Source organism: Coenobita brevimanus, chromosome 51 (assembly GCF_032717465.1).
Source record: "Coenobita brevimanus isolate Jiangsu-jjx chromosome 51, ASM3271746v2, whole genome shotgun sequence".
Classification (NCBI taxonomy): domain Eukaryota; kingdom Metazoa; phylum Arthropoda; class Malacostraca; order Decapoda; family Coenobitidae; genus Coenobita; species Coenobita brevimanus.
In genome coordinates, this window is record NC_137004.1 from 30707998 (window position 1) to 30733071 (window position 25074).

The 25074-nt window shown below is 42.2% G+C and overlaps 1 protein-coding gene across 2 annotated transcripts in view; it reads right to left on the bottom strand.

Moving 5' to 3' along the window:
- Positions 1–25074, bottom strand: part of Galphas (G protein alpha s subunit) — a 140524-nt gene that overhangs the window by 73083 nt on the left and 42367 nt on the right. For both annotated transcript variants that reach the window (XM_080272773.1, XM_080272774.1), the window contains exon 3: positions 19277–19331. In XM_080272773.1, the coding sequence (XP_080128899.1) occupies positions 19277–19331 (55 nt within the window). The remainder of the gene's footprint in view (positions 1–19276; positions 19332–25074) is intronic.

Sequence of the window (25074 nt, forward strand, 5' to 3'; positions counted from 1 at the left end):
GGCGTCAAGTCAGATAACACTTCACGTCAGGGAGGGCTGGGCTAGTATGAGTCCTGGCTCTGCTGGATTAACTTAGGCTGTGTGTGTGTGTGTGTGTGTGTGTAGGAGGAGGTTATGGTAGTTATTGCCTACCTGGCGAGGCAACAATGTAATCGCCTGTGTCTGTGTGTGGTGAGGCAACAATGTAATCGCCTGTCTGTGTGTGGCGAGGCAACAATGTAATCGCCTGTGTGTGTGTGTGTGTGTGTGTGTGTGTGTGTGTGTGTGTGTGTGTGTGTGTGTGTGTGTGTGTGTGTGTGTGTGTGTGTGTGTGTGTGTCTGACTGTTACCAAAAGATCTCAAAATCAAGTAGGCAAATTGTATCCAAACACTGTGGACAGGATCCCGCAATACATGGCTTGTTTGTTAATAGTTTTGGCGAAGCTGCGATGATATGCCTCTGATTGCCCAAATATTTAGCAAGAAAAAATACCCTTTCACTTTCTATTTTAGCTTGCCATTAGTCATAATTTTTTACCGTACCTTCCATGACGAGAACGCTATTTAGAGTAACGATTAGAAATTTTTCAAAGGCCTGTTACACTCAATGACCTTCAACATACTACCCGACTTCAAGATTCTGAATGCTACCCTGATATTTAAGGTGGGTGTATACAGTGAAATTCTCAGACTTTTTTCGATGTTGGCAAAGTTGCAGTTATATGTCTAATTGTCAGAGAATTACCGTTCTAGTTTTGTAATGATGGTCGGCGATATGCATTCGTGGGAGAATGCTTTGGCTTTTATTTTTAATGTGTTAAAATGCTTTGGTTCTGGTTGACAAGCTTGTCGTGAAATAAGGCCATGTTATAGTAGTACCAGCTGTCAGAATGGAGTAGCCAGCAAATTGGGTGTTACTGAATTTAAGCCCCCACAAACTCATGAAAGTTGCCAGTGTTCGCCGGATCACGACCCTCTCAGAGCTGGTGTACCTTCCTTTGCAAAAAATCCTATCGGGATTATTACTCATGTATAATGCATTATACCAGTATTGTATTCACCTTAGACATTTTACTGATGCTCTAAATGAGAATTACACTGAAAAGTTCTTCAGATTTTACTAAAAGCCATTAAAACTTATTGTATGTGTTTGCATTCAGCACTTATTTTACCAAGTGGTACGAATCTCAGTTGGTGGAAAAACTTATCATACAGTTTCCAAAGATCGTAATCTTTCATTTGGCAAATCCTGACACGATTCTATCCATTATACTCTTAATAATCTTAAGGACTGTACGGCAGAAATTGCATGGGGCCAGGATCTGCGACCCGAATTTTTAGGAAGGGAAAAGGGTGTGTAGATCAGATATTTGTTCTAAGATGTTTAGTGGAGAAGTATCTAGAGAAGGGAAGGAAAGTGTACGCTGCCTTCATGGACTTGGAGAAAGCTTATGACAGAATAGATAGGAAAGGTATGTGGAAGGTACTAAGAATATATGGAGTGGAGGGGAAATTGTTGAGTGCTGTGAAGAGTATGTACGAGGGAGCTAGGGCTACGGTGCGAGTGGATGGTGAGTTGAGTGAGTTCTTTGATCTCAATGTGGGACTGAAACAGGGGTGTGTAATGTCTCCATGGCTGTTTAATATATATATGGATGGGGTCGTAAAGGAGGTACAAGGTAGGGCAGTGGATGTGGGGGTGGCCCTAATGAATGAGGGTGAGATTTGGAAGCTTCCGGTGTTGCTGTTTGCTGATGATACAGTATTGTTGAGTGAAGATGAATGGGAGTTGCAAGGTTTGGTGAATGAATTTGGGACAGTGTGTCGGAGGAGGAAGCTGAAAGTTAATGTAAACAAAAGTAAAGTTATGGTGTTTGAGAGGAATGAAGTCACAGAGTGTGCAGTGAGGTTGGATGGTGAGGATATGGAGAATGTGAGTGCATTCAAGTACTTGGGTAGTGTGATGAGTAAGGATGGAACTTTGGGGGATGAAGTACGTGAAAGGGTACAGCAGGGAAGGAAGGTTGTTGGCACACTGAAAGCAGTGATGAGAAATAGGGAGGTGAGTATGGAAGTTAAGAAGTCACTGCATGATGGTATTGTGATCCCTACCCTGACGTATGGAAGCGAGGCGTGGACCTTGCAAGAGGGAACAAGTCAAGAGTGAGAGCAGTGGAAATGAGTTACTTGAGAGGAGCATGTGGAGTGACATGGAGGGACAGGTTGACGAATGAAGAAGTGAAGGAACGTTGTGGGGTAGATGTGGATGTGGTTGAAAAGATTAGGAGAAATACACTGAGGTGGTTTGGACATGTGGAGAGGATGGAGAATGAAAGACTGACTAAGAGGGTGTATGTAGGTGAGGTGGAGGGAGGGAGAGGGAGGGGTAGACCGAGGATGAGGTGGAGGGATGGAGTTGAGAGGTATATGAGGGAGGGGGGGGTGAGTTGGGGGGAGGGGAGTCAAATGGTGGGTGACAGAGTGACTTGGAGGCGTTTTGTCTGCGGTCACCCTTTGCGGGATTAGGGCGTCGGGCTATAGATAGATAGACAGATAGATGAAATTCCTCTTGCTTTGAGGAAACGTATCACTTCTGCAGCAGTCCATTGTCCCACATATTTTAGCTGAACAGTGGACCAGGGCACTAAATTTTCTGGATTCATCGGCAAATTTCAAAAGGCTCGGGCATCCGGTGTGTATAAGCATCAGCGCCGCCCTGGGCCGCTGGCGGCGGGCACACAAGCTATGCAGCGCTACCCATGAGAAAGCCTCCCCTTATGAGCTCAGTGGGTTCACACGATCTTCGACTGTTTAAGTACCACATTTCCTTCATTTATTAAGTAACATACAATTTCGTTATACCCATTTACCATTTTTCTTACCGATGTACATCCAACACCTAAATACATGACTGATCAATACTCAAGCAACATATTAGTAATCGCATTCACTAACTTGTGAGATTACTGTCACTTTTCAGGTATGTTATTTCACACACCAAAATGGCATAATAAGAGAATGCTATGGTTGAACATCCTTTCTGTACCACCTCTATGTGACTAGTACCGTAATCTGTGACTGCTCAGCAGATGAAGAGACTGCAATTTTAGGTCAATTAATTGGACAGAAGATACTTTAGGCCATACCTGGACATTTTAAGAATTTAGGTTCAAATAAGCTTAATTTATTCAGTTTATCTGCCTGCATTCTGTATGGTTTGTTACATCATCAGGTTACGTTACATTAGATTGGACTACGTTCCGTCAATTATAATCAACCAAGTTTAAGTAAACCAAAATGGACTTACTGACGGCATGGTTGTGTTTGTATGTGGTGCATTGAAAGGATGTACAGAGGAGGCAGGGAAGGGTAGGAGGGGTTACATGTCATAGTAAGCACGTTAGGTTAAGTTCAACTAGGTAAAATTGAGTTCAGCTATATTTAGCCACGGTCAGATTGGCTTAACGCTAGGCTGGGTTAAAGTAATGTTTAGTGCTTGTGTTGTGCAGTGGAGAGGTGAACACAGGGAGGACTTTACTTGTGACATCGTTAACCCATTCACCCCAAGATGTCATTTACATTTTCTTCCCCCCAAAATCGGCTAAGAATCATTTCAGATTAATTCCTTTACAAAAAAGTGACTCTGCCAAGATGAGTATAACTGTCTGGCGATACTAAGAATAGTAATTAGGAAAAAAATGTCAAGAGAATGAACAGGCTGAGCTAAATTTCATTAGATTGAGTACAGCTCGGCATCTCAGCCGAGTCTGGGTTATGTTATGTTGTGTGTGTGTGTGTGTGTGTGTGTGTGTGTGTGTGTGTGTGTGTGTGTGTGTGTGTGTGAGGGGGGGCGGTATCTGTGGGTGAGATGGAAGGATAGGGTGGAGGGTGAGGACACAGGATGAGGAGGGGGGGTGGAGTGAGGAGTGAGGGATACTGAGGGGTGCGGTGGGGAGACAGTGGGTGGGAGGAAAGGAGGTGGGGTAAGATGGGGTTGGGTTGGGGTAAAAATGGCTGAGATTGGTAGTAAGGAGGGGATAAGGTTAGGGTGAAAAAGGGTTACGCTGGGGTCAAGAGGGAGTATGGCTGGGGGTAAAGAAGGGGTGAGGCTGAGGTAAAGATGGGGCGAAGCTGACGTAAGGGGTGAGGCTGGGGTAACGAAGGGGTGAGACTGAGGTAAAGATGGGGTGAGGCTGGGGTAAAGAAGGGTGAGGCAGGGGTAAAGAAGGGGTGAGGCAGGGGTAAAGAAGGGGTGAGGCAGGGTAAAGAAGGGGTGAGGCTGAGGTAAAGAAGGGACGAAAGAAGGGGTGAGGCTAAGGTAAAGAAGGGGTGAGGCTGAGGTAAAGAAGGGACGAAAGAAGGGGTGAGGCTGAGGTAAAGAAGGGGTGAGGCTGAGGTAAAGAAGGGGTGAGGCTGAGGTAAAGAAGGGGTGAGGCTGAGGTAAAGATGGGGTGAGGCTGAGGTAAAGAAGGGGTGAGGCTGAGGTAAAGAAGGGGTGAGGCTGAGGTAAAGATGGGGTGAGGCTGAGGTAAAGAAGGGGTGAGGCTGAGGTAAAGATGGGGTGAGGCTGAGGTAAAGAAGGGGTGAGGCTGAGGTAAAGAAGGGGTGAGGCTGAGGTAAAGATGGGGTGAGGCTGAGGTAAAGATGGGGTGAGGCTGAGGTAAAGATGGGGTGAGGCTGAGGTAAGGAGGGGATGAGGTTGGGATAAAAAGGTGAGTGTGAGGAGGGGGTTGGGGGGATAAGGAGGGCTGAGGGGATGGGAGTGGGGTTGGGACGATGAGGAGGGTTGAGGGGATAGGGGTGGGGTTGGGGTGATGGGGTGGGGATGGGGTTGGGGTGAGAAAGGGGGGTGGAACTGGGGGTGAGGAGTAAGGAGGATAGGATGGGTTGGGGTCATGAAGAGGGGTGGGATTGGGGAGACGTGGGTGGGGGGTGGGGTTGGAGTGATGAGGGTGGGGGGTGGTGATGGCATGATGAGGATGGGGTTGGGGTGATGATGGCATGATGAGAGTGGGGTTGGGGTGAAGAGGGTGGGGTTGGGGTGATGAGAGTGGGGTGATGGTGGTTGAGGGGGGTGATGGAGGAGGGATGGGAAAATGAGTGGGGAGAGGTTGGGGTGAGGAAGGGGACGGGACTGGGGGGTGAGGAGTGAGGAGGCTGAGATGATGATAGGATGGGGTTGGGGTGAGGTGGGGGTGGGGTTGGGGTGAGGTGTGGTGACTGAACTGGTAGGGATGGGGTTGGGGTGAGGTGTGGTGACTGAACTGGTAGGGATGGGGTTGGGGTGAGGTGTGGTGACTGAACTGGTAGGGATGGGGTTGGGGTAAGGTGTGGTGACTTAACTGGTAGGGATGGGGTTGGGGTGAGGAGGGGGTGGGGACTGGGGTGAGGAGGGGGTGGGGACTGGTGTGAAGAGGGCATGGGGACTGGTGTGAAGAGGGCGTGGGGCTTGGGGTAAGGGCGTGGAGCTTGTGGTGAAGGCCTGGGGCTTGAGGTGAAGAGGGCGTGGGGGTTGGGGTGAGGAGGGCGTGGGGATTGTGGTGAGGAAAGGGTGGAAGGTAGGGGTGGGGAGGGCGTGGGGCTTGGGGTGAAAAGGGGTTGGGGTGAGGAAGCAGTGGTGGAGGAGTGAGAAGGCAGGATGAGAAGAGGTGGGTGTTCTCTTGTGACTATGAGAGGTGAGGTGGGTTTGTGACTGTAAGGGATGAGGGTGACCGTAGAAGGGGTAACGAGATGGTGAAGGGGTTGAGAATAAGGTGATAAAGGGTGGGGAGAAGGGACAAATGGATGAGGGGGTGAGCCAAATTGCGATTGTGAGAGGTGGGGTGGAGTGGTGGGTCAACTGTGCTTGAAAGAGGGGTGGCAAAGTGAGGGGGTAGCTGTTCCTGTGATAGGGGTGGAGTGGGGGCTAACTGTGACTGTGAGAAGGGCAGGGTGGGGTGTTGAGTGTAACTGTGAGAGAGATGAGAATATGTGGGGTGGTGTGTTACTTGGGATTGTGAACATGTAGCAGCATTTTCACCCGCCAGGCCAATCAAGAATTCCAGGCCTTCACACCCAAACACCTCTACTTTCATACACGCTCATGCCACGTTATTACCAACCCTTGTCTCGGGGATTGCTCTTCTGCCTCATAACCGACGGAAAATAATACAACAATACTACTACTACCGCATACACTCTTTACGATATGTTTCAAACTTTTTTTTTTTTATACACTCACACCAAACTTACCAACGCACTTCAACGGCATCTCTTCTGACCCATAAACAAGAATAACAATAAAATACTACTACTACATGAATTTTTCATAATTAACCAGGTGCGTGTTTCAAAATAGGGCCTTTTTTCATAGGCCTACTCCCTTATGCTCCAGTATTATCAATGCTCATAACCTGATCTCTCGTCTGGCTCATAACAACCGAAAAACGCAATATCTGTAACACTTAATACACTACTACTTCTACAAGCAGCTTTCATTATACGTCTGGGGAAGCGTACCAAAATATAACACCTTACCTACAAGGTTTTTACCAACGTGAATCGCCAGGATCTCTCTTTTGGCTCATATAACAAGTGAAGAAAAACTAGACAACATTAATACACTACCACAGCTATTAGTACATAAAGGTTTCATAAGCCTGGGATACGTTCACAACACAGCAGCTTTCATACAACCTTATGTCACGCTATTACCAAAGAACTTCCAAGCTCTCTTTTCTGGCCCACAAAAAACAACCCATTAACACTACACACTATTCTACTACTACTATTACCACCACCACCATTACTACTAGTAAAAATATCACCCCCACCCCCACTATTACAAAATTACCGGTACTAGTACTACCCCTACTACTACTGCTGCTGCTGCTACAACTACTCCTTTATGCATGGAAGGAATCATAAGCTAGATGTCCGCAAGATTTGCTAAAATCCGCAAGACTGTTCCCTCCACATACGAGTATATATATATCCTGTATATAAATGCGTGTGTGTGTGTGTATGTATATATATATATATATATATATATATATATATATATATATATAGAGAGAGAGAGAGAGAGAGAGAGAGAGAGAGAGAGAGAGAGAGAGAGAAATTAAAGCACCGTCTATATCGAGATGACTGAGTCATGAGCAAAAAATACAGGAAGACAGTTCCAGATTTGACCTGTTGCATACATGAAGTACTGGGAGCATCCGTTAACTCTTGCACTAGCCAGCAGGACAGAAATAGGGTGAGTTTGCTACCACACGGGTGCTACGCGCTCGCCGTAATGTATGGGGGATGCAAGCAGACTTCAGATGAGAGGTGGCCGTTGAAGTTACGTGAGAAATGAAATAAAGTTGCAACAGTGCGGCAATGAGACAGGTTGAAGGCAGAAAGTTAATGAAATGAAATGGCTTTTACTCCACCTAATTTTTGAGCAGTATGTGGGAAGTCCCCCCCCCTTACACACACACGTAAGGGCGTACTCTTCACAGGGGGCGAATAAAACTCCTATATGAAGCCAACAGCTGTGCGTGTGTAAAGAAGGCACGGAGTCGGCTTAACACACCTAATCTCTTGGAAGCTGATTTTGCAAAAAGAGGAAATACTTCATAATAAATACCGAGAGAATGAAACCCCAAGTTTGTGCTGAGATGATGTAAGTTTGAGTTGGATATTGCTAAATCTCTACTACTACTACTACCACTATTCCTACTTTCGAATCACATACTGTGATTATCACCATCATTATCCTAACCACATCAAAGGGGTGGGTAAGCTCCAAGAAGAGGAAGACGAGAAAAAGTGTCTACAAAAAAAAAAAAAAAAAAAAAAAAAAAAAAAAAAATATATATAAATGGAAAAAACATTAATGAATAATGTAAGATACAGTAATTAAAAAGAGGGGGGGGGCGGGATTCAACACCGCATGACGACTAGGCAAACCAGGAAAGACTAAGCTGTTCGTACATTATTGTTTATTAATCCATTCACAACTAGTATGTATTCACTATGAGTAATGACTTCATCTAGAGAGAGAGAGAGAGAGAGAGAGAGAGAGAGAGAGAGAGAGAGAGTGTTCTTTGGGTAACTGCTTGACGGTAGTGGTGCTGCTCTGGCTAAAAATAGATCACAGAGCCCTCTCCCAACCCCCCTACCCCTCCACCGCTCTCTCTCTCTCTCTCTCTCTCTCTCACACACACACACACACACACACACACACAGCTCGCTCGTTCGTTCAGTCAGTCAGTCGTCTCCCTCCCCTCACTCACTAACTCGCTGGCTCACTCCAAGTGTCTCACTCCCTTTCTCTCACTCAAATTCAAGCTTATTCACTTATACTGTGCTTTCTTCCCTGCTTCCCCCACCCTCTCTCTCTCCCCCCCCCCCTTCACAGACACAGCTCGCGCGCTCAGTCTGTCTCGCTCACTTTCCCACTTGACTCACGCACTATCTCGCTCCCAAGTCTCACTCACTTTCCCCTCATTCACATTCAATCTTATTCATATCTACTGTGCTTTCTACCCTGCTCCCCCCCCCCGTGTGTGTGTGTGTGTGTGTGTGTGTGTGTGTTTGAGAGAGAGAGAGAGAATCCCCAATTGTATAATTTAGCCTTGCCTCTTTCATTTTCAGTACAAAACATTGTAATAAATCTACCAGTACTTAGTAACGCAAATGTTGAAAATAAAAATCCTCAAACGACAAATCAGATCAACTATAAGCACAAGTCCGTCTCCTGCCTCATCCTCTGAAAAGCCAAACATACGTGCATCCTTCCACCCACCCAATCAACCTGTTCACTCACCCTCTCCATCCGACCACTAACCCAGAGGCGTGGATGTATCCAAGGCTCTGTACCAACCTACCCATTCACACACCAAGTTTCAGTAGCAGGATGACTTGCAAGTTTCTACACACACACACACACACACACACACACACACACACACACACATACACACACACACACACACACACAACAATGGAGAGAGAGAGAGAGAGAGAGAGAGAGGAAACTACCAAAATGCACAGTTTACAATGCATACTATTTTACTACACGGGAAATACCTTAATACCCTTGGTCTTTATTCTCCAAGTACTCACCCACTTGAGCAGGGACAAGAGTGCATAATATGGTATCTTTGTGCACTGTTTTTTCAGTGAATGAATTATACCCAAATGTTGAGACAGGTTTACTGTCACAGCCTTATACCTTTACTGGCCTAGCAAGAACACTGCTTTGGGATCAGACTACTGAGTCAAGGCATTTAAAGCAAGAAAGACCAGTTCAATTAAAAAAAAAAAAAAATCCCATCCATCCCTTGAGTTTAAATCATTTAATGATCACATCCCGTTGGATTGCCTTAATCCTGTTTGTGAAGATATTAATCTCAGCCCGTGAGTATAACTCATTCATTTAAAAAATCACAGCAGTATGTTAAACACACATTTTATCAATTTTTTCCATGCCTCACATACAATATTCTCACTGCCATCTATCCCTAGAGAATTAGGCGTCTGTAAATAACCCAAACAAAAACTCTAAAGAAATACCAGACAACATCCACCAGGACTTGAAAGACTAAGTAAATACACAGTCTTAAACAGCTATATAATACTGTGTAATGTTTCAACAATGCTATACTGTATATGAGGTGGAAATACTGCTCATAACTCAAGAGTGAACCACTGGTTAACGCACAGAATTGGTACCAAGCCTAGTACGTGATACAACTACGAGATCATGAAAGCACTGAACCTATGGGATTTATCCTAATTGGTACTGGGCACTCAACTCATAAACCCATAATTTCCCTTTTACAACAATTTATACCCCCTATAGACATAAACAGTTATAGTCAGTATAAGAGACACACACAGGCATGGTTAGGTTAATAAAAAGTGATGAAAAGGGCTCAGAAAGGAAGAAACAGAAACCACAGAGAGGCCTACAGTGTAAGATGGGCTTGAGGAAAGGGGTTCTGAAGCAAGGGGGTGGAGAGGTAGTATACATCTCCACCACCAGGGATTAACTCCTCGAGTCGGGCCTCATCTTTGAATCCCACCAAGCCATCTGAAGCCACAGATACTGCACCATCATTGTCGACTGAAACTAGCTCATATACACAATAATGTTTTTAACCAAAAAATGCGTGATGACGGCAGAAGTGCAGATTTTCATCTAGCAGTGATAACGAAAACTGCTATAACCATGTAATCATTGAGTATTCCTCGTGATACGTTTGTTCCCAAACTTCAGCTGGCATTGTAAGTCCAAGTTGCTACCAATAATTTTTTTTTTAATCCTTAGTAAAGAAGTTTCCCTGCAGTCAAACCATGCTCCTGGAAACAGCCAGAGTAAAATGAAGGTATACTAGCTGTCACCAGAGGTTCAAGGGTTAACTGATAAACTTTTGACACCTGAACGTTTGCCATGAATGAATTAAATAATCACACTAATATTTAATGTTTTCTGTCTTTAGGTGCTTTCAGTAAATTATGTATTTTTAGTCTTAAGTCAGCAATTCAAACTTATTGCAGGTACACGAAAAAAAAAAAATAGTTCGCTGACGATTCAGGGTTTAAACTCCAAGAAATTTATTTACTCTTTATCACAGATATATATGCAACAGTCTTAACTGTGTTTGCAAAAATGGTTATGATTACCTTTTTGTTTATGTTAGTCAATCCTACACTACCCTTTTCAAGACACAGGGGCCCAAAGGCCTCACACATGGGCCCAAGCCCACCCCCCTCTCTCTCTCACACACACACACACATACAAAGGATGGGAGCCTACAGACGTGATCTTTCCAAGACATGTTAGTAAAGTCAGTCAAATTCGAGGTACATAAAGACTGGAGGTTATAAAGGGGACGACAGAAGCAAGATTGTTCCAAAACTGATCAGTATTGTTAATGGAGGGCTGAATACTAATTTATATATGAATTAAACATTAAGAGAATGCTGTATGGCCACTGTCCTGGAGGAAGAAAGTTTTGAACAGCGGCAACTAGAAGGCTATAGCAAGACATATCAGAGACTGACGTGAAACTGTAATGAAGAGAGAAGGCTTAAAGAGACCGAGAGTTTATTAAACAAAAATCCAGTAGTCATTCTGCCCTCTTTCGAAATTCAGTGCAGTATGAGGTGAACCCCATTCCCAAACCCACCTCCGCCCCCACTAATCCACAAAGTGGTTAATATGGCCCATGGACAGTGTCAACAGCTCTCTTTGGATACAGAAACCTTCAAGTCTGGCTTACCCAACCACAGAGAAGCTCCCTGCACAAGAAAGGAAATGTGATCATTCCAGAGTAACCAAACAATGGATAAAGAGCACGGATGTGCAATGATGATGAAGCACCGACTCAAGAGTTGAATATTAAGTGATAAAAAAAACTGTCTTCAATCATCAGCAAGTTAAAGGAATTAAATAAATATTACAAATATATTCAGTCACACTAGTGCGAATGGTAATCATCATCAGTATCAACAGCAGCAGCAGCATTACCTAATCCTGTGTTGCCCCATGAGGAACACAGGAGCCCAGGGTTAGGCAAGTTGGTCCTGACATCCATGATGAGAGTAACCAGCCTCACTCATCACCGAGTGGCACTGTAAGCAATAAACCCCAACCATCCCTTGGATATAAACCTGCACAGGCTCAATCCGACTGGAGCACCTTAATTATCCACTAAACCACCAGGAGCCATTACTTGGTTATATGGTTACCACCCAGCATAGTAAATGGTATCCTGGTGTACAGGAAACCATTTGGGTTGCCACTCAGTGTAGAGTCACCCGTAGACAGAAGGAAGAGGAAAGAATGAAGGAAAGAAAGACAGAAGAGGAGGGAGGGAAGAGAGGAAAGGGCAGTCACCCAAGAGCAGCACTACATTGGGTGAGTGGATGGTGAGTGCCCCCACCTTCCACCAAAGACAATGACGAGAATTCTGAAGTTTTAAGTCTGGAAAGACATGGACAAGTCACATTATTCTGTACAGTTGATAAAAAAGTACAGCATGCCCTCGTTTTACAATGAGAATACGTTTGAAAAAAAAAAAATCCATCACATAACTACTAATCATATATCGTGTCAATTATAACAAGAATTCACTAAGGATATGTCACTCATCTAAGTCCAAAAACAAATTTCCAACTCACTTAAACTGTTAGTCATTTCACTTCACTGCACTTCACTTGCTGCTTACAACCAAAAATAAGTCTGAAAACATGTTTTCAACTCACGTAAGTTGGAAGTTATTTCACTTTCACCGAACTTCACTTCCTGCTTGAACTCCAACCCCACATGACTGATCCATCTCTGACACTACCACACTCAACAGTGAAGAGTTCAAAGGCCAACTCAGAACAAACAAATGATGGCATGCTTGAGTGCTGGCAACTGTATAAGCTGAAATAGTAATTGTACACTGACCAGTGAGTCTTCATCGGATCATAATGATCATGTATGAGGAAAAGGGCCCTAACATTTTCATCATCATATATTCAATTTTTCACATACCAGTACAACACATAATGAGGGTCTGCTGTATCAGTGCACACTTTGCGTTAAAAAAAAAACACACACACACACACACACACACGATTGTATCCCTGACTAATAAACCTGGTTTCTTTCGGATATCATATATGCCTTTTTCTTGAAAATTCCGAGTCAGCACCTTGGAACAACGAGCTACACTGATCATTGGCCATATTATTGGAACTCTCCAGCACAATATTTTCTTGATCAACTGTACACAGAAGCAACCACCATCTTTAGCTTGTAAATTAATTTAAAGCAGGATTACATAGTGGAGGTTGCAGTCAGTAGTCCCACACTGTTGTGTCAACACACGAAGACGGTACGGTTATACGGGCGAGAGGTCGTGCTCCTCAAACAGGAAGTTAGATAAAACGTCATGAATGCTACAGAAATGAGTGGAAAATATCTCAGTGGTTGATCCAAGGCCTCTCTGATACTGATCATCAAGAAACAGGCCACAGATGGGGACATAGTCCCCTTCATTGTTTGACAACAAAAAAATACTGTCCTTTTGAAAGACTGTGTGCTATGCAATATTAATGTAGCCTGCTGTATACAGCTAGAGGAAAACAGTTACCATAAGAAAGCTTGCCGGACGACTATCAGTAATAGCCTGATACTGAAACGATAAAAATGACCAGTAGAGAATGATGGCCAGAAGTTATGGTCCAGACAGTTAGTTCAGTATAATGGATTCCAGCCATTCTGCCACTCACAAGTTTTGCATCCTCAATGGGAATGCTGCCGCATTTGACTGGTGTTACACTCTCTTCCCTGTTACTTTCAGTAACAGTGGTAGTACTGTACTGTATGTTACTTTAATGACTGTAGCTGAGTCTCCAAATAGGGTCAAGGTAATATTTGCCCAGATTCAAATGCATAATGGAGAAAACAAGCATAATGTTATGAATATCTATAAAATCTGCCCAGTTTTTTATAAGCAATAAGAGCTGAAGATTATCTGTAAGTCTGGCAATACTTGGATCACGATCACTTGAAAACACTTTAAAAACTAAGAGAGCCAGTTTCAAAGAATCCACTGTTCAACAACCTGGTGACCTTGGAGGATTCCTACCATGCAATCATTTAAGGAACCAGTGTACACAGCAAACAATAGGTCAATTTCAATCTGAAACATAAAAACATCAGCGACTCTCTCCATACGATAGCTTTACTGTTTTATTTTCAGTCGTCATATGATTTATTCATCCGAAGAAGGACCTATCATTGTGAAGGGCATGATGGAAATTGTTTCTAGCCCCTTCACTATGAGAAGTCCTCCTCAACCCATCAACTGCACCATTAGGATTCGACGGGAACGTCAGTGGGAGTGAAGGGGATGAAATTTCTAGTACCTGTACTGTATTCCAGTTCTGTCCTTACAGTTTGATGGGGAATGTGATGAAGTATGTGTTCCTAAATTTTTTGACCATTATGCATTATAGCTGAGGTATACTGTATCTAAAGTTACGGAGGCATAAAGCTGGGGGGGGGGGGGTCATTTTACTGGAAACCAATTTTAGGGTTATGTGATGAAAGAGGGCATGTTATGGTACAATAAGGTTAACTCCATTTGACTTATAAATGAACAGCTAACCATTATTTCTGCCAAAACAAAGCATGGAAACTATGATTTATGAACCAACTTCCATGCTGTAACAGTATGCAGCAGTCAAGCGCAGGACATTTTGGAATATTACTCGCAATTTTCACGTTAAAATGCATAAGATGATCTGTGCATGGCCAAATTTTAAAAAATTAGATACCATAGCTTCATGGATGTTGATTTTATCATTCCATTTATTTGGCCACTAGAAACAGTGGTAAACTTGACACAAGTTTGCCTATTAAACTACTACATCTATTTTGCATTTCCACCACTTCCCCCCTTGATACACAGAATCAAAGAGAATCATCTATGGGAAGGAAATCACACCAAGCATCTCCCAGCTTACAAATACTAGCCAACAATGTGAAAGGTGAAAAGTACATGAGGTGTCTCAAAAACTACATTGTCCAGACAGTACAACTGAAGGCAGGTGTATCTATCTACAGTACTGTATTAATCTACAGACAGATGCCCTAACCCCGCAAGGGGTGGCCACAAACAAACTGTCTCCTGTCACCCTGTTCTCAAACATTTGGATGCCCTCCGTCCAACTGATCCTTCCCCTCTCCCCCACCTTATATGACTCTCCACTCCATTCCTCAATCTCATCCTTGGTCTTCCTAACCCCTCCCTCACACATGAACACTATTCTATCTCATTTTTCACAAACTTTTAAGTCAGACAATCATGAAACTCTTCCATAATACTCTGATAAGTTTGCTGGGTTCCAGAGATCTATCACTGGGATCCGAAAGCCACTGCTCACTATCTCGTTGTTTACAGTTTTGAAGTGCATCAGCATTGTAAGGTAAGTTTTCATTTTGTGCTGATGATGTGTTCTAATATATCACAACTTTTTCCTTAAAACTGGCAGCCATAAGCTGGGTAAAGAAACAACTGATTATATGGATGTGTAGCACATCCTTCAATGCAGGGCCTGGGGGGCAAGGAAGAGTTGACAGGAAGGATGGGATTTGAATGTATTGGTGTTGTGATGATGCGAGGTACACTGAGATGTTTTGGGCATGCTGGCATGCTGAGAGGATGGAGGATAACAGTTGGGTGCAGACGATAAGAAGTGTGACCATCAAGGGCAGGGTTGCAAAAGGCAAACCAAAAAAAGACTTCAGAGGAGGTCAAAGAGTGTGACCTCAGGGATAGGGGACTGAATAGGGAGGCTACCAGAGATCAAGCAGTGTGAAGAGCCACCATTATGTGACTGAGGTCAATGCACACAAGCATGTTGGAGCCTTTATCAACAGTACAGTGCAACTGGATGAAATTAGCAAATCAGTTTTACAGGCACCCATGCTATTTTTAACAGTCAATCTTTCTTTAAATTACTGTGGACACAACAGCACAAAAGAGCAACAAAATGAGTGACATATAAGGAGGAGTTTGTGTATTTACATCCACAACCATACAGAGTCAGGACTATCATCCAAAATGTAGGAGTCAGTTCACCAGCACCTGACCTGCCACATAATGACCATCAAGCACAAGTATCTGGGGTGCTGCATGAATCAGCCAGATCCCCCATGCCTACCAAATACACATGAACTCTTCATTGTTATGGCATTATTTTTTTAAGAATCCCATGTCCAAGATAACCACTACAAGTAGGGTGGGGGTTATGTAATAAAATCCCAACTATTTATGTAAAACTTGTACTGTAAGAAATAATATCTGCAGCATAGATACCACTGGAAATAATAACAGTTGGACAGCACACACACACACACACACACACACAATGAAGGCAACTTGAAAGAACTTAATGAATTTTATTCCAGCTAATGCCAAACAATTTTATGGAGCTGAGAGAGGGAAACTGACACTAAATGTATTTACACTATCACTATTAACCCTCCCATGGTCAGGTCAACTCTAGTATTCTATTCTAGTTATTGCATGATGATATACTCAGCTCAGTGAGTCAGATGAGCCTAAGTGCTAGTTAAGTTAACTGAAAATTCCAAAAAAAATTTCTGTTAAACTACAACTCTTTCCTAAAAGGGTGATTTATAAATTGCCCCTAATTTAAAAGACTAACTGTATCATAAAAAAAAAAAAAAAAAAAAAGCAATCCTCAGGTTCACGTCCCTAACCTTACTATATTGTAACGAGAACTGTCAGTATAATCAAGGAAAAAGTTAACCTATTACAAATCTGCCTCTCACTTTCTTCAGATGGCCAATTATTCTGTTCTGTAAAGGGCCTTTTTCTTTTTTTCTTTTTCTTTTTTTTTTAAAGTACAATTCTGGGCATAAGCTTCACAGCCTGCTCCCATGGCCTAGTAGTCCTCCTACATACCAAACACCTCTACATGTCACCACTTCGGCCCTAACACCCACTGTCCATTTTGAATACATGCTAGAGCTGTCTCATACAGGAATGGTGTACTGGTATTAGCGGGGGTAATTTTAAATGTCAGTGGGTCTTCTGGTAGATCAGTAAAGTCTGATATTATGAAATTCAAATCCTTAAACTGTTCCCTGCCCCCGCCGGGATTTGAACCTGGGTCCAGTAGGACTGGCATGTCCTACATGCAAAGTAGACACAGTGGGGAAGTACGGTAGGCAAAGTTTTGTCCCTGGCTGTACATCCGAGCTCCATCACAACAAGAGGGTTCTCCCTGACTACGTAAAATTAAATTGTGGCAGGCTGGCAGAACCCTGATATGGTACAAAGATGAAACATAACATTTTGTTTGTTTTTTTCTCTTAGAGAGAACATCATCCAGGCTTCTAGCCTTTAGTTCCACACACTTTTAAGTCAGTCATGAAACTCTTCCATAATACTCTGAAAAGTTTGCTGGGTTCCAGAGATCTATCACTTCCTTAAAAAAATAAAATAAATAAATATATATATATATATATATTATTACACCTTGTTATATGTCCACCCCAGGGTGAGGTTGAACCAAAGCCAGGACTAGCAAATGCACACTAGTGACCAAACTGCTGAAGGTTTCATTACAATGGCAAAACAACATGGCATAAATTCTCCTCATTCGGAGATATATATGAAGAGTCCTGATGCCCAACAAGGGGTGACAGGCATGAGGACATCAAATGAATAATGTATCCCAACATACCAACATTCTGCCAGTCACCACACCTCCCTCCACCATCTTGTCACCAACTTCCATTCCCTTGGCCCCCTGAGGATGGTGCCACTACATCCCAGCTGTCAGTATTACTTTAACTAAATTAATCCAGTCAGTGCAGTGAATGCACTCTGATATTTACATCTTCATCAACATCCTGACCCTCTTTCCCATCTACAGATGAAGTTAGGTAGGATCTGGAAACAATGAAGGAGAAAACACAGATGGGGAAAATTATCAACAGCATGGCCAGTAAAATTGGCCATACAATCATCCACATACTCTAAGTCCCCAGAATCTTTGTTCCATCTCACAGTCCTAACCATCTATAATGTGCTTTACATAAAGTACAGTGTCAGGCACAGTCAATTCATTAAGTTTAAAATGGACATGACACACACTTGTCCTGGGCTCTCCTGTATATTCATCCAACCATCTCAATCACTTGTCAACTCTCTACTCATCTCAACTTTCACACCTGTCTTTCCCATACATCAGACATCCTTTGTTCAGTTGAGAAATCAAATTATTTCAACAAACTCTTTTAATGCAACGGTATACTTCAGTAATCTCTTTAACCTAAAAATATATTAATTTCATCAACCTAAAGATATCCAACTAGGGATAAATAAATTTATTCTCTCAATTTTACCCAAGTTCAAGCCCCCTTTCTCAAAAACCCTGGGGATAAAACCCCGTGTTGCACAAAATAAATAAATAAATAATGAGGTGAAAGAATACAAAATCCACACTGTACTCCAGGTCCATCCTGAATTGGATGTATTTCATTGGTTTGCTCCTGCTAATTCCAGATGAAAATATCTGAAACCTCTCCTAAGTTGAATAAAGACATCTGAAAGCAGTACAAATAAAATATAAAGTACATATCTGATCAAAGGGGTTGAGATTTAATCCCTTGAGAACAATTGGATCTATTTTTCTGTTATTTTTCTTGTCACTGATGATTTTTCTCAACTTAGAACAGACCTCAATGCAAAAAGTTTTTTTTATTTGTTATCTACCAAAAACCCACCTAAACCATTATCATTTTTCTTAACAAATGATAAACCAGGTCACAGAATGAAGTAGCTATTAATATAATTCAAACTTTACTCTCATTATTTCAATGGGGTGGATACCATCCATAAATGCACGAATATTACAAGCTACCATCAGAATACTCAGTGAAATAAGTCATACTTTTATTTCCTCTTCATTCATGCCTTCTCTATTCTCGACACCATGTTATCAGCAAAACCATTCACACATATGTCATTATTATTTACATCAGTTTACACTTACAGTATACTAAACGACAAATGTGGCATGCCATTTTTTTTTTTACGTACATACATCATGCAGAGGCCATTTTAAAAACACCCACTTCCACAGGATGTGCTACACCCAGTAAATCCTACCCCCAATTCTCTGTCCACTCCCCTTTTTTTCTGCCTCCTCCATCACTCCCACCAGACAAGGCATTTAAGAGGAATCATAATACTCCCTATACCACACCTACAATGCCAGTATTTAATGAATGCACTCTTACTGTCCTGCCCTAGCACCTACCATTATCCCTGCCCATCCCAGCCAGTCACCTCCACTCAACCCACCCAATTTTCGCTCCCCCACTGACAATTCAACCTCTTACTGACCAAGGAATTCATCAGACAGTAGGTTTGCACATGGAATCAAAGCCTGATTACCCAAATATAATATACTGTACTGATAGCTCAATTATAGTCAGATTAATCTGGCTGGTACTGTGAACTTTTTTTTTTCTTTTACCATGAAATATCAACAAATAACCAGGGCTGACTTTTTAGGCACACGTCTTCATAAGCATGGCTTTAATCAATAAGTAATGCCCTGAATGGATCTAACTGACCTGCTGGTACCTGAGAGGGTCTGAATGAACTCAAACGTCACCTAGAAATCACTGAACCTACCCCCCCCCCCTCTCTCTCTCTCTCTTACTCAATGTTACTGTTACTGCATTATACTATTCTATATCTCCACACATCAGCACTGAACTTACCAAGATGGCATCGCGGATGTTGCATCTGATTGCGTGTATTTTTTCTCTCTTCTCTCTGAAAACAAAAATGGATTCATCAGTAATGCAGAAAAAAGTACATTATCATTATCACCAACAATGAAATCAAGTTTTCCAGTGGTATATGCATGACTATCTGTGATCCAGAAATACAAGATTGCAAACAGAAGCCATCAACATTGCTTCCAAACAAATGAACCACACCCTCCATTCACACATCAAACTTTCAGAATTCTTGGCTCTCTCCCAAGCAATACAGTGTGCTGTACAGAACCTTGAACTCAAAACTGAAAATTTTCAAACATCAAGCAGGAAACTGGGGAGATAAAAATGAAAATAACTTCCTGATGATTACAAAAAAGAAAGTACTTTGTGATAACAGTGGCTATGTCAGCTGCAACAACGGTAAAAAAAAAAAAAAAAAAAAAAAAAAAAATCATGAAATGTAAAAAGGAAGATCCTTTGATTACTCAAATCTCAATCTTCCCACCACAACCCAGTAATGCTGTCAACTGTTCCCTGCCTGAGTACCAAAGTGAGAGAGGGTGACAGGGTCACACGTGGCTAAATGTGCTGCCTGCTCGAACAACAAATGTTAGTTAATTCTTTTTTATGATAAAACTACTTATTTTGCTTAGTTTTCTTAACTAAAACTGTTTACTGATATCTTCTACATAGTTAAAATTTTAAAAAGCATGTAATATTCAAAATTCGGTAAACTTTAAAGATCTTGAAGATACTCGACTCGTAGTGTATACAATGCTGATGCATCATATGAGTATGGTGTTGGTCTTATGACAATGAATCATTTTTAAAATAATAAGTGTTAAGCTTGTTTTATGTATACAGGATTGATAATCTGAGGCTGATGAGAAACTACTGCATCTTGGTAACTGCAACATTTTTGTAATACTTCAGCCCTCCTGTATTTTTTAAGATGCCTGTGAATGGCAAAGATTTGCAAATAACTGGTGCCCATTCTATCTATATACAGTATCTATCTATCTATTGCCAGACGCCATAACCCCCTAAGGGGTGGCCATTTGACTTTGAGTTATTTGTTTTATGGGGAGGGGCACTAATCCTCCACCAACCCACTTGCTGACACGTAGGGAGCACGTATGGTTTGGTTATATGGTTACCACCCAGCATTGTAAATGGTTTCTTGGCTTACAGGAAACCATTTGGGTTGTCATTCAATGTAAAGCCACCTGTAAAGGAAAGAAAAGCAGTAAGAAGTGACAGAAAAGATGGGAGAAATAGGAAGAGAGGAGGGCAGGCACAGAAAAAGAATGATAACGGCTAAGGAAGAAGTAGGCAGCACTACATCAAGTGAGTGGATGATGGTCGCCACTCTTGGTGCCCATTCACTCCCTCAAATGGCCTCTGCAGTCGTGACAACCGTGAAAAGATTTCTCCAATATTTTAAACAAGAAAAAATTGATCTGGTTTACTGCACAGATCCTGCTGGATTAATGATAAATTTTGGTGTCATTTACAATGCTGCTGAGAAGAGACTGTTCAGTGATTGAGGAGTGCCTGCTTAGAGTGGTCATGATTATCAAAGTGGGTGCTCGCACCAAGGTGAGAGTGTATGGAGATTTCAGTGACAAGTTTTCCTTGAATGCTGACATGCATCAGGGGTCGGTCTTGAGCCCCTTCCTGTTTCTCAAGGTGCATGAAGATCTTTCACATGACTTCAGAAATGGACTCCAATAGGAGATGTAAGCCGATGACTTGGTGTTGACTGCAGAGAATGATAAGGCAGAGAAAAGATTTAAGTAGTGGAGAGACAGAATGGGGCATAAAGTTTGAGAGCAAATGTGGATAAAACAAAAGCAATGATATATAAGGCAGGTGGTGGTACTGCTGATGCAAAGGAAGTGTGGCCATGAGCAGTTTTCCAAAAGGGTGTGGGAAATAACTCCATTATGTACAGTGTTTGAGATTTGTGGGTGTATAAAAAGATGTAATGAACTGATAACGATATTTACTGTCGATATCAGGATACCAGATATGGACGGGAAAAACATTAAAATGATTTTTATTGAATATTTTGGTCATTGTTTCACCTAATTCTGTGTGAAAGAATGTTGTGTCCTGGACACTGTTTTGCAGCGTAATAATCTTATTGAAACCCATTAATAGTTCAGAATAATAAGTGGGTGAGTGGGAAAGAAGAAGGGGGGGGGAGAAAAAGAAAAAAAAAAGAAAAAAAATTGAAGGCCGAAAGCACCGAGCTGAGAGTGTGGTATACTGTGTAGTGATGCGTAAGTATGGTGGCCGTGTGGGTTTATGTACTGTACACCCTCCCAAAAATTTTTTGGCACCCCTTGCTCTGATACACTTTGCAACAACCACTGTTACAGACGGCGAGAATATGTGGTGTGGTTGGTACCCCTGTACCTCTCTCTCTCTCCCACTGGATTTCATCATTAGCAAACGAACTGACACATACCAGCAACACAAGGCTAGGGATATCAACAACGAAACGTAATTCAGAAGTTGATTCAGAATGCTTCGTGTGGTGTGGCATAATGTATCGTGCCGTAAGGGTGCCGAAAATTTTTTTATGGCCTGTACGTAAGTAAACAAGCTACCCACTTATATATTCTTATTTTGTCATAATATTTAGTCACTCTTCTTACTGTAAACTAAATAAAGAAGCAATTTACTGCACATAATAAGAAAAAGGGCAGTAAATGTCGGCAATAAGAGGACAGTAACACTGAGATGAGTGGATAAAAGACATCTGGCAACTTCATTTTAGCTCCTTTATGCTGTGAAACAATCCCTTAGTTGATGGAAAAATGTTACATATAGATCTTGCCTATGCTTCTTCATTACTATGCTATCCATACAATGTTTGCAATTTGGTACTGTGTGTGCTATGTACAGTATATAGATAGATAGATAGACAGATAGATAGATAGATAGATAGATATACCATATACACAAAGGAAAGATGGTAAATCAAAGAGTGTGAACATCATCTGATGATGAGTATGTATGGGCGACAGAATGTAAGCTATTAGCATTTGTGTGCATAAATCCCAGATTCGAGTGTCATCTCAGAACGAATATTAATCATGACAGAAGACACTGTGACCTTAAAGTGTTGATAACTTCAACCACAGAATCTTCAATGCTAAGCATTTCAAGTAAATAATATATACTGGTACAGTACTTGACTGAAGAATGTCTTAAAATTTAGAAAAGCATAACAATTTTAGTATGCATAATATGAGCCACTACAGCACACTATACTACCTATGTATGTGGATGCCATACACTGGACTTAGTCATTCATGCTTTATTTCATGGAAAGCAATTTTAAATCATGATATATATGAGGAACAGTCCTTGACTACTGTGTGTTACATCCAATCTCAGGCATTAAAGCAGATGTATGCTTTTTTTCTACTGTGCACTAATTCTAGGCTAGGCTGGCCTGATTTGAGTAATGATCAAAATACTGTATTAATTATGTTTAAATATAAATGCTGCTTCAAATACTGTACCTGGGTACAGTGATAGAAAAGAGATGAAAATGTGCAAAAGAAGTGGAAAGTAGTGACACAAGGAAGGAGGGTAGCTAGTGCTATGAAGGCCTTGAAAAGAAACAGAGGCTTGAGTGTTGCAGCTGCACGAGGCTTACATGACAGAGTGTTAGTGTCAATTTTAACATATGGATGTGAGGCTAAGGTGTGGCATGAAAATGAAAAATCAAGGACAAGAGCATTGAAAATGGGACTGCTGAGGAATGTATGTGTAGTAAAGAGAGTGGATAGGATGAGAAATGATGTGATTAGTGAAAGATGAGGAGTGAGGAATTCTGTGGACACCAGAATCGAAGAGTGTGTAGCTACTGAGATGGTATGGTCCTGTGGAGAGAATGGGTAACAACAGAGTGGTGAAATAGGTACATCTGAACGAGTCTGAAGGAGGGAGGAGGCAAGGTAGGCCAAGGAGAAGGTTGAGGGATAAGGTGGATGAGTGTGTGAAAAAGAGAGTTACAGAAGTCAATGAGGCTAGGGGACTGATAAAAGATCGAGCTGGCCAGATAAATGTGAAAAGTGCATGATTAGGGATTCGGCCCCCCTTTTAAAGTGACAGCGTTTGGATTGACTCAATCAGATATTTTTAAACGAATCTACAAAATGTGGAGAAAGTGTTTGACGTAATAGAGAGCCAGGATTCCGGGGCTTGAATGATGAGTGAATGGAAGAGTGGCCCACTGGACTAGGCAAACTTGGGCTGTCTGGACGTTGCTACTCCTCACCCCGCCCTAGGGTGGGAAAGGAGGTCCTGATGATGATGATGATGATGATGATTTATTTTATGGCTAAAGATTGGCCAGCCAAGAATTTATGTATGGTCCTTTGAGGTATAAATGCTGTGTTTTATTATTTAGGTAATGACCAGAAACTTACATACATCATGGATTTCTTGTATCGTTAATTACCAAGATCTGGCTTAGAAGTAAAAATATTATGCAAATATTATGTGTTTTACTATTTGTTTAATGACTGAGTGTTATGTACTTTAAGGGAAGAGTGTAATTGTAAATGTGTATAAAGGGAAGGGCGATGCCCTGGAAAGAGGGAATTATAGAGGTATAAAGCTTTTAGATCAGATAATGAAGGTAATGGAGAGAGTTTTAGAAGGTATGATTAGAGAAAGAGTGAATATTGATGAGATGCAGTTTGGGTTTATGCCAGGTAGGGGGACCACTGATGCTATATTCATTGTTCGACAGCTTCAGGAAAAATATATTGGTAGGAGAAGGGATCTTTATTTTGTTTTTGTTGATTTGGAAAAGGCCTTTGACAGAGTCCCTAGAGAGGTGGTGAAGTGGGCAATGAGAAAGCTTGGCTTGGAGGAGTGGCTGGTTAGGGTGGTTATGGCCATGTATGTGGGTGCTCACACCCAGGTGAGAGTGAATGGAGATTTGAGTGATGAGTTTTCCGTGAATGTTGGTGTGCATCAGGGGTCAGTCTTGAGTCCCATGTTGTTTATCATGGTACTTGAAGCCCTTTCACGTGACTTTAGAAACGGACTCATGTGGGAGTTGTTGTATGCTGATGATTTGGTGTTGATTGCAGAGAATGAAAGGGAGGCGGAGGAAAGGTTTAGGAAGTGGAGAGATGGTATGGGGCAAAAGGGTTTAAGGGTAAATGCAGATAAAACAAAAGTGATGATATCTAGGGTTGGTGGCGGTACTGTCAAAGACGAGGGAGAGTGGCCATGTGCAGTTTGCCACAAGGGCGTGGGAAGTAATTCCATCTTGTGCGGTGTGTGTGATAAATGGGTGCATAAGAGATGTAGTGGTATCAGAGGTAGACTGGAAGATAATGCTGATTTTATGTGTACGGCGTGTCGGGGTGAGCAGGTGGAGATCGTCAGACGTGAAAGAATTGAACTTGCTGGTGAATCTCTTGAGTGTGTGGAAGAGTTTTGTTATTTAGGAGACATGTTGTGTGCTGGAGGTGGGGCTGGAGCTAGCTCTGTGGCTAGGGTGAGAAGTGGTTGGAAGAAGTTCAGGGAGCTCTTGCCTCTCCTGACATTGAGGGGACTCTCCCTACGTGCTAAGGGGTCTTTGTATGCAGCGTGTGTTAGGAGTGTAATGCTGTATGGCAGTGAGACCTGGGCAGTGAAGGAGGAAAACATTCGCCGGCTCAGACGTACAGAAATGACAATGATTAGGTGGATGTGCAGTGCGTCCCTGCGTCCAAGGCCTGGAGGGGCTGGGTTTACAATGGAAGAGTTGAGAGGTAGGA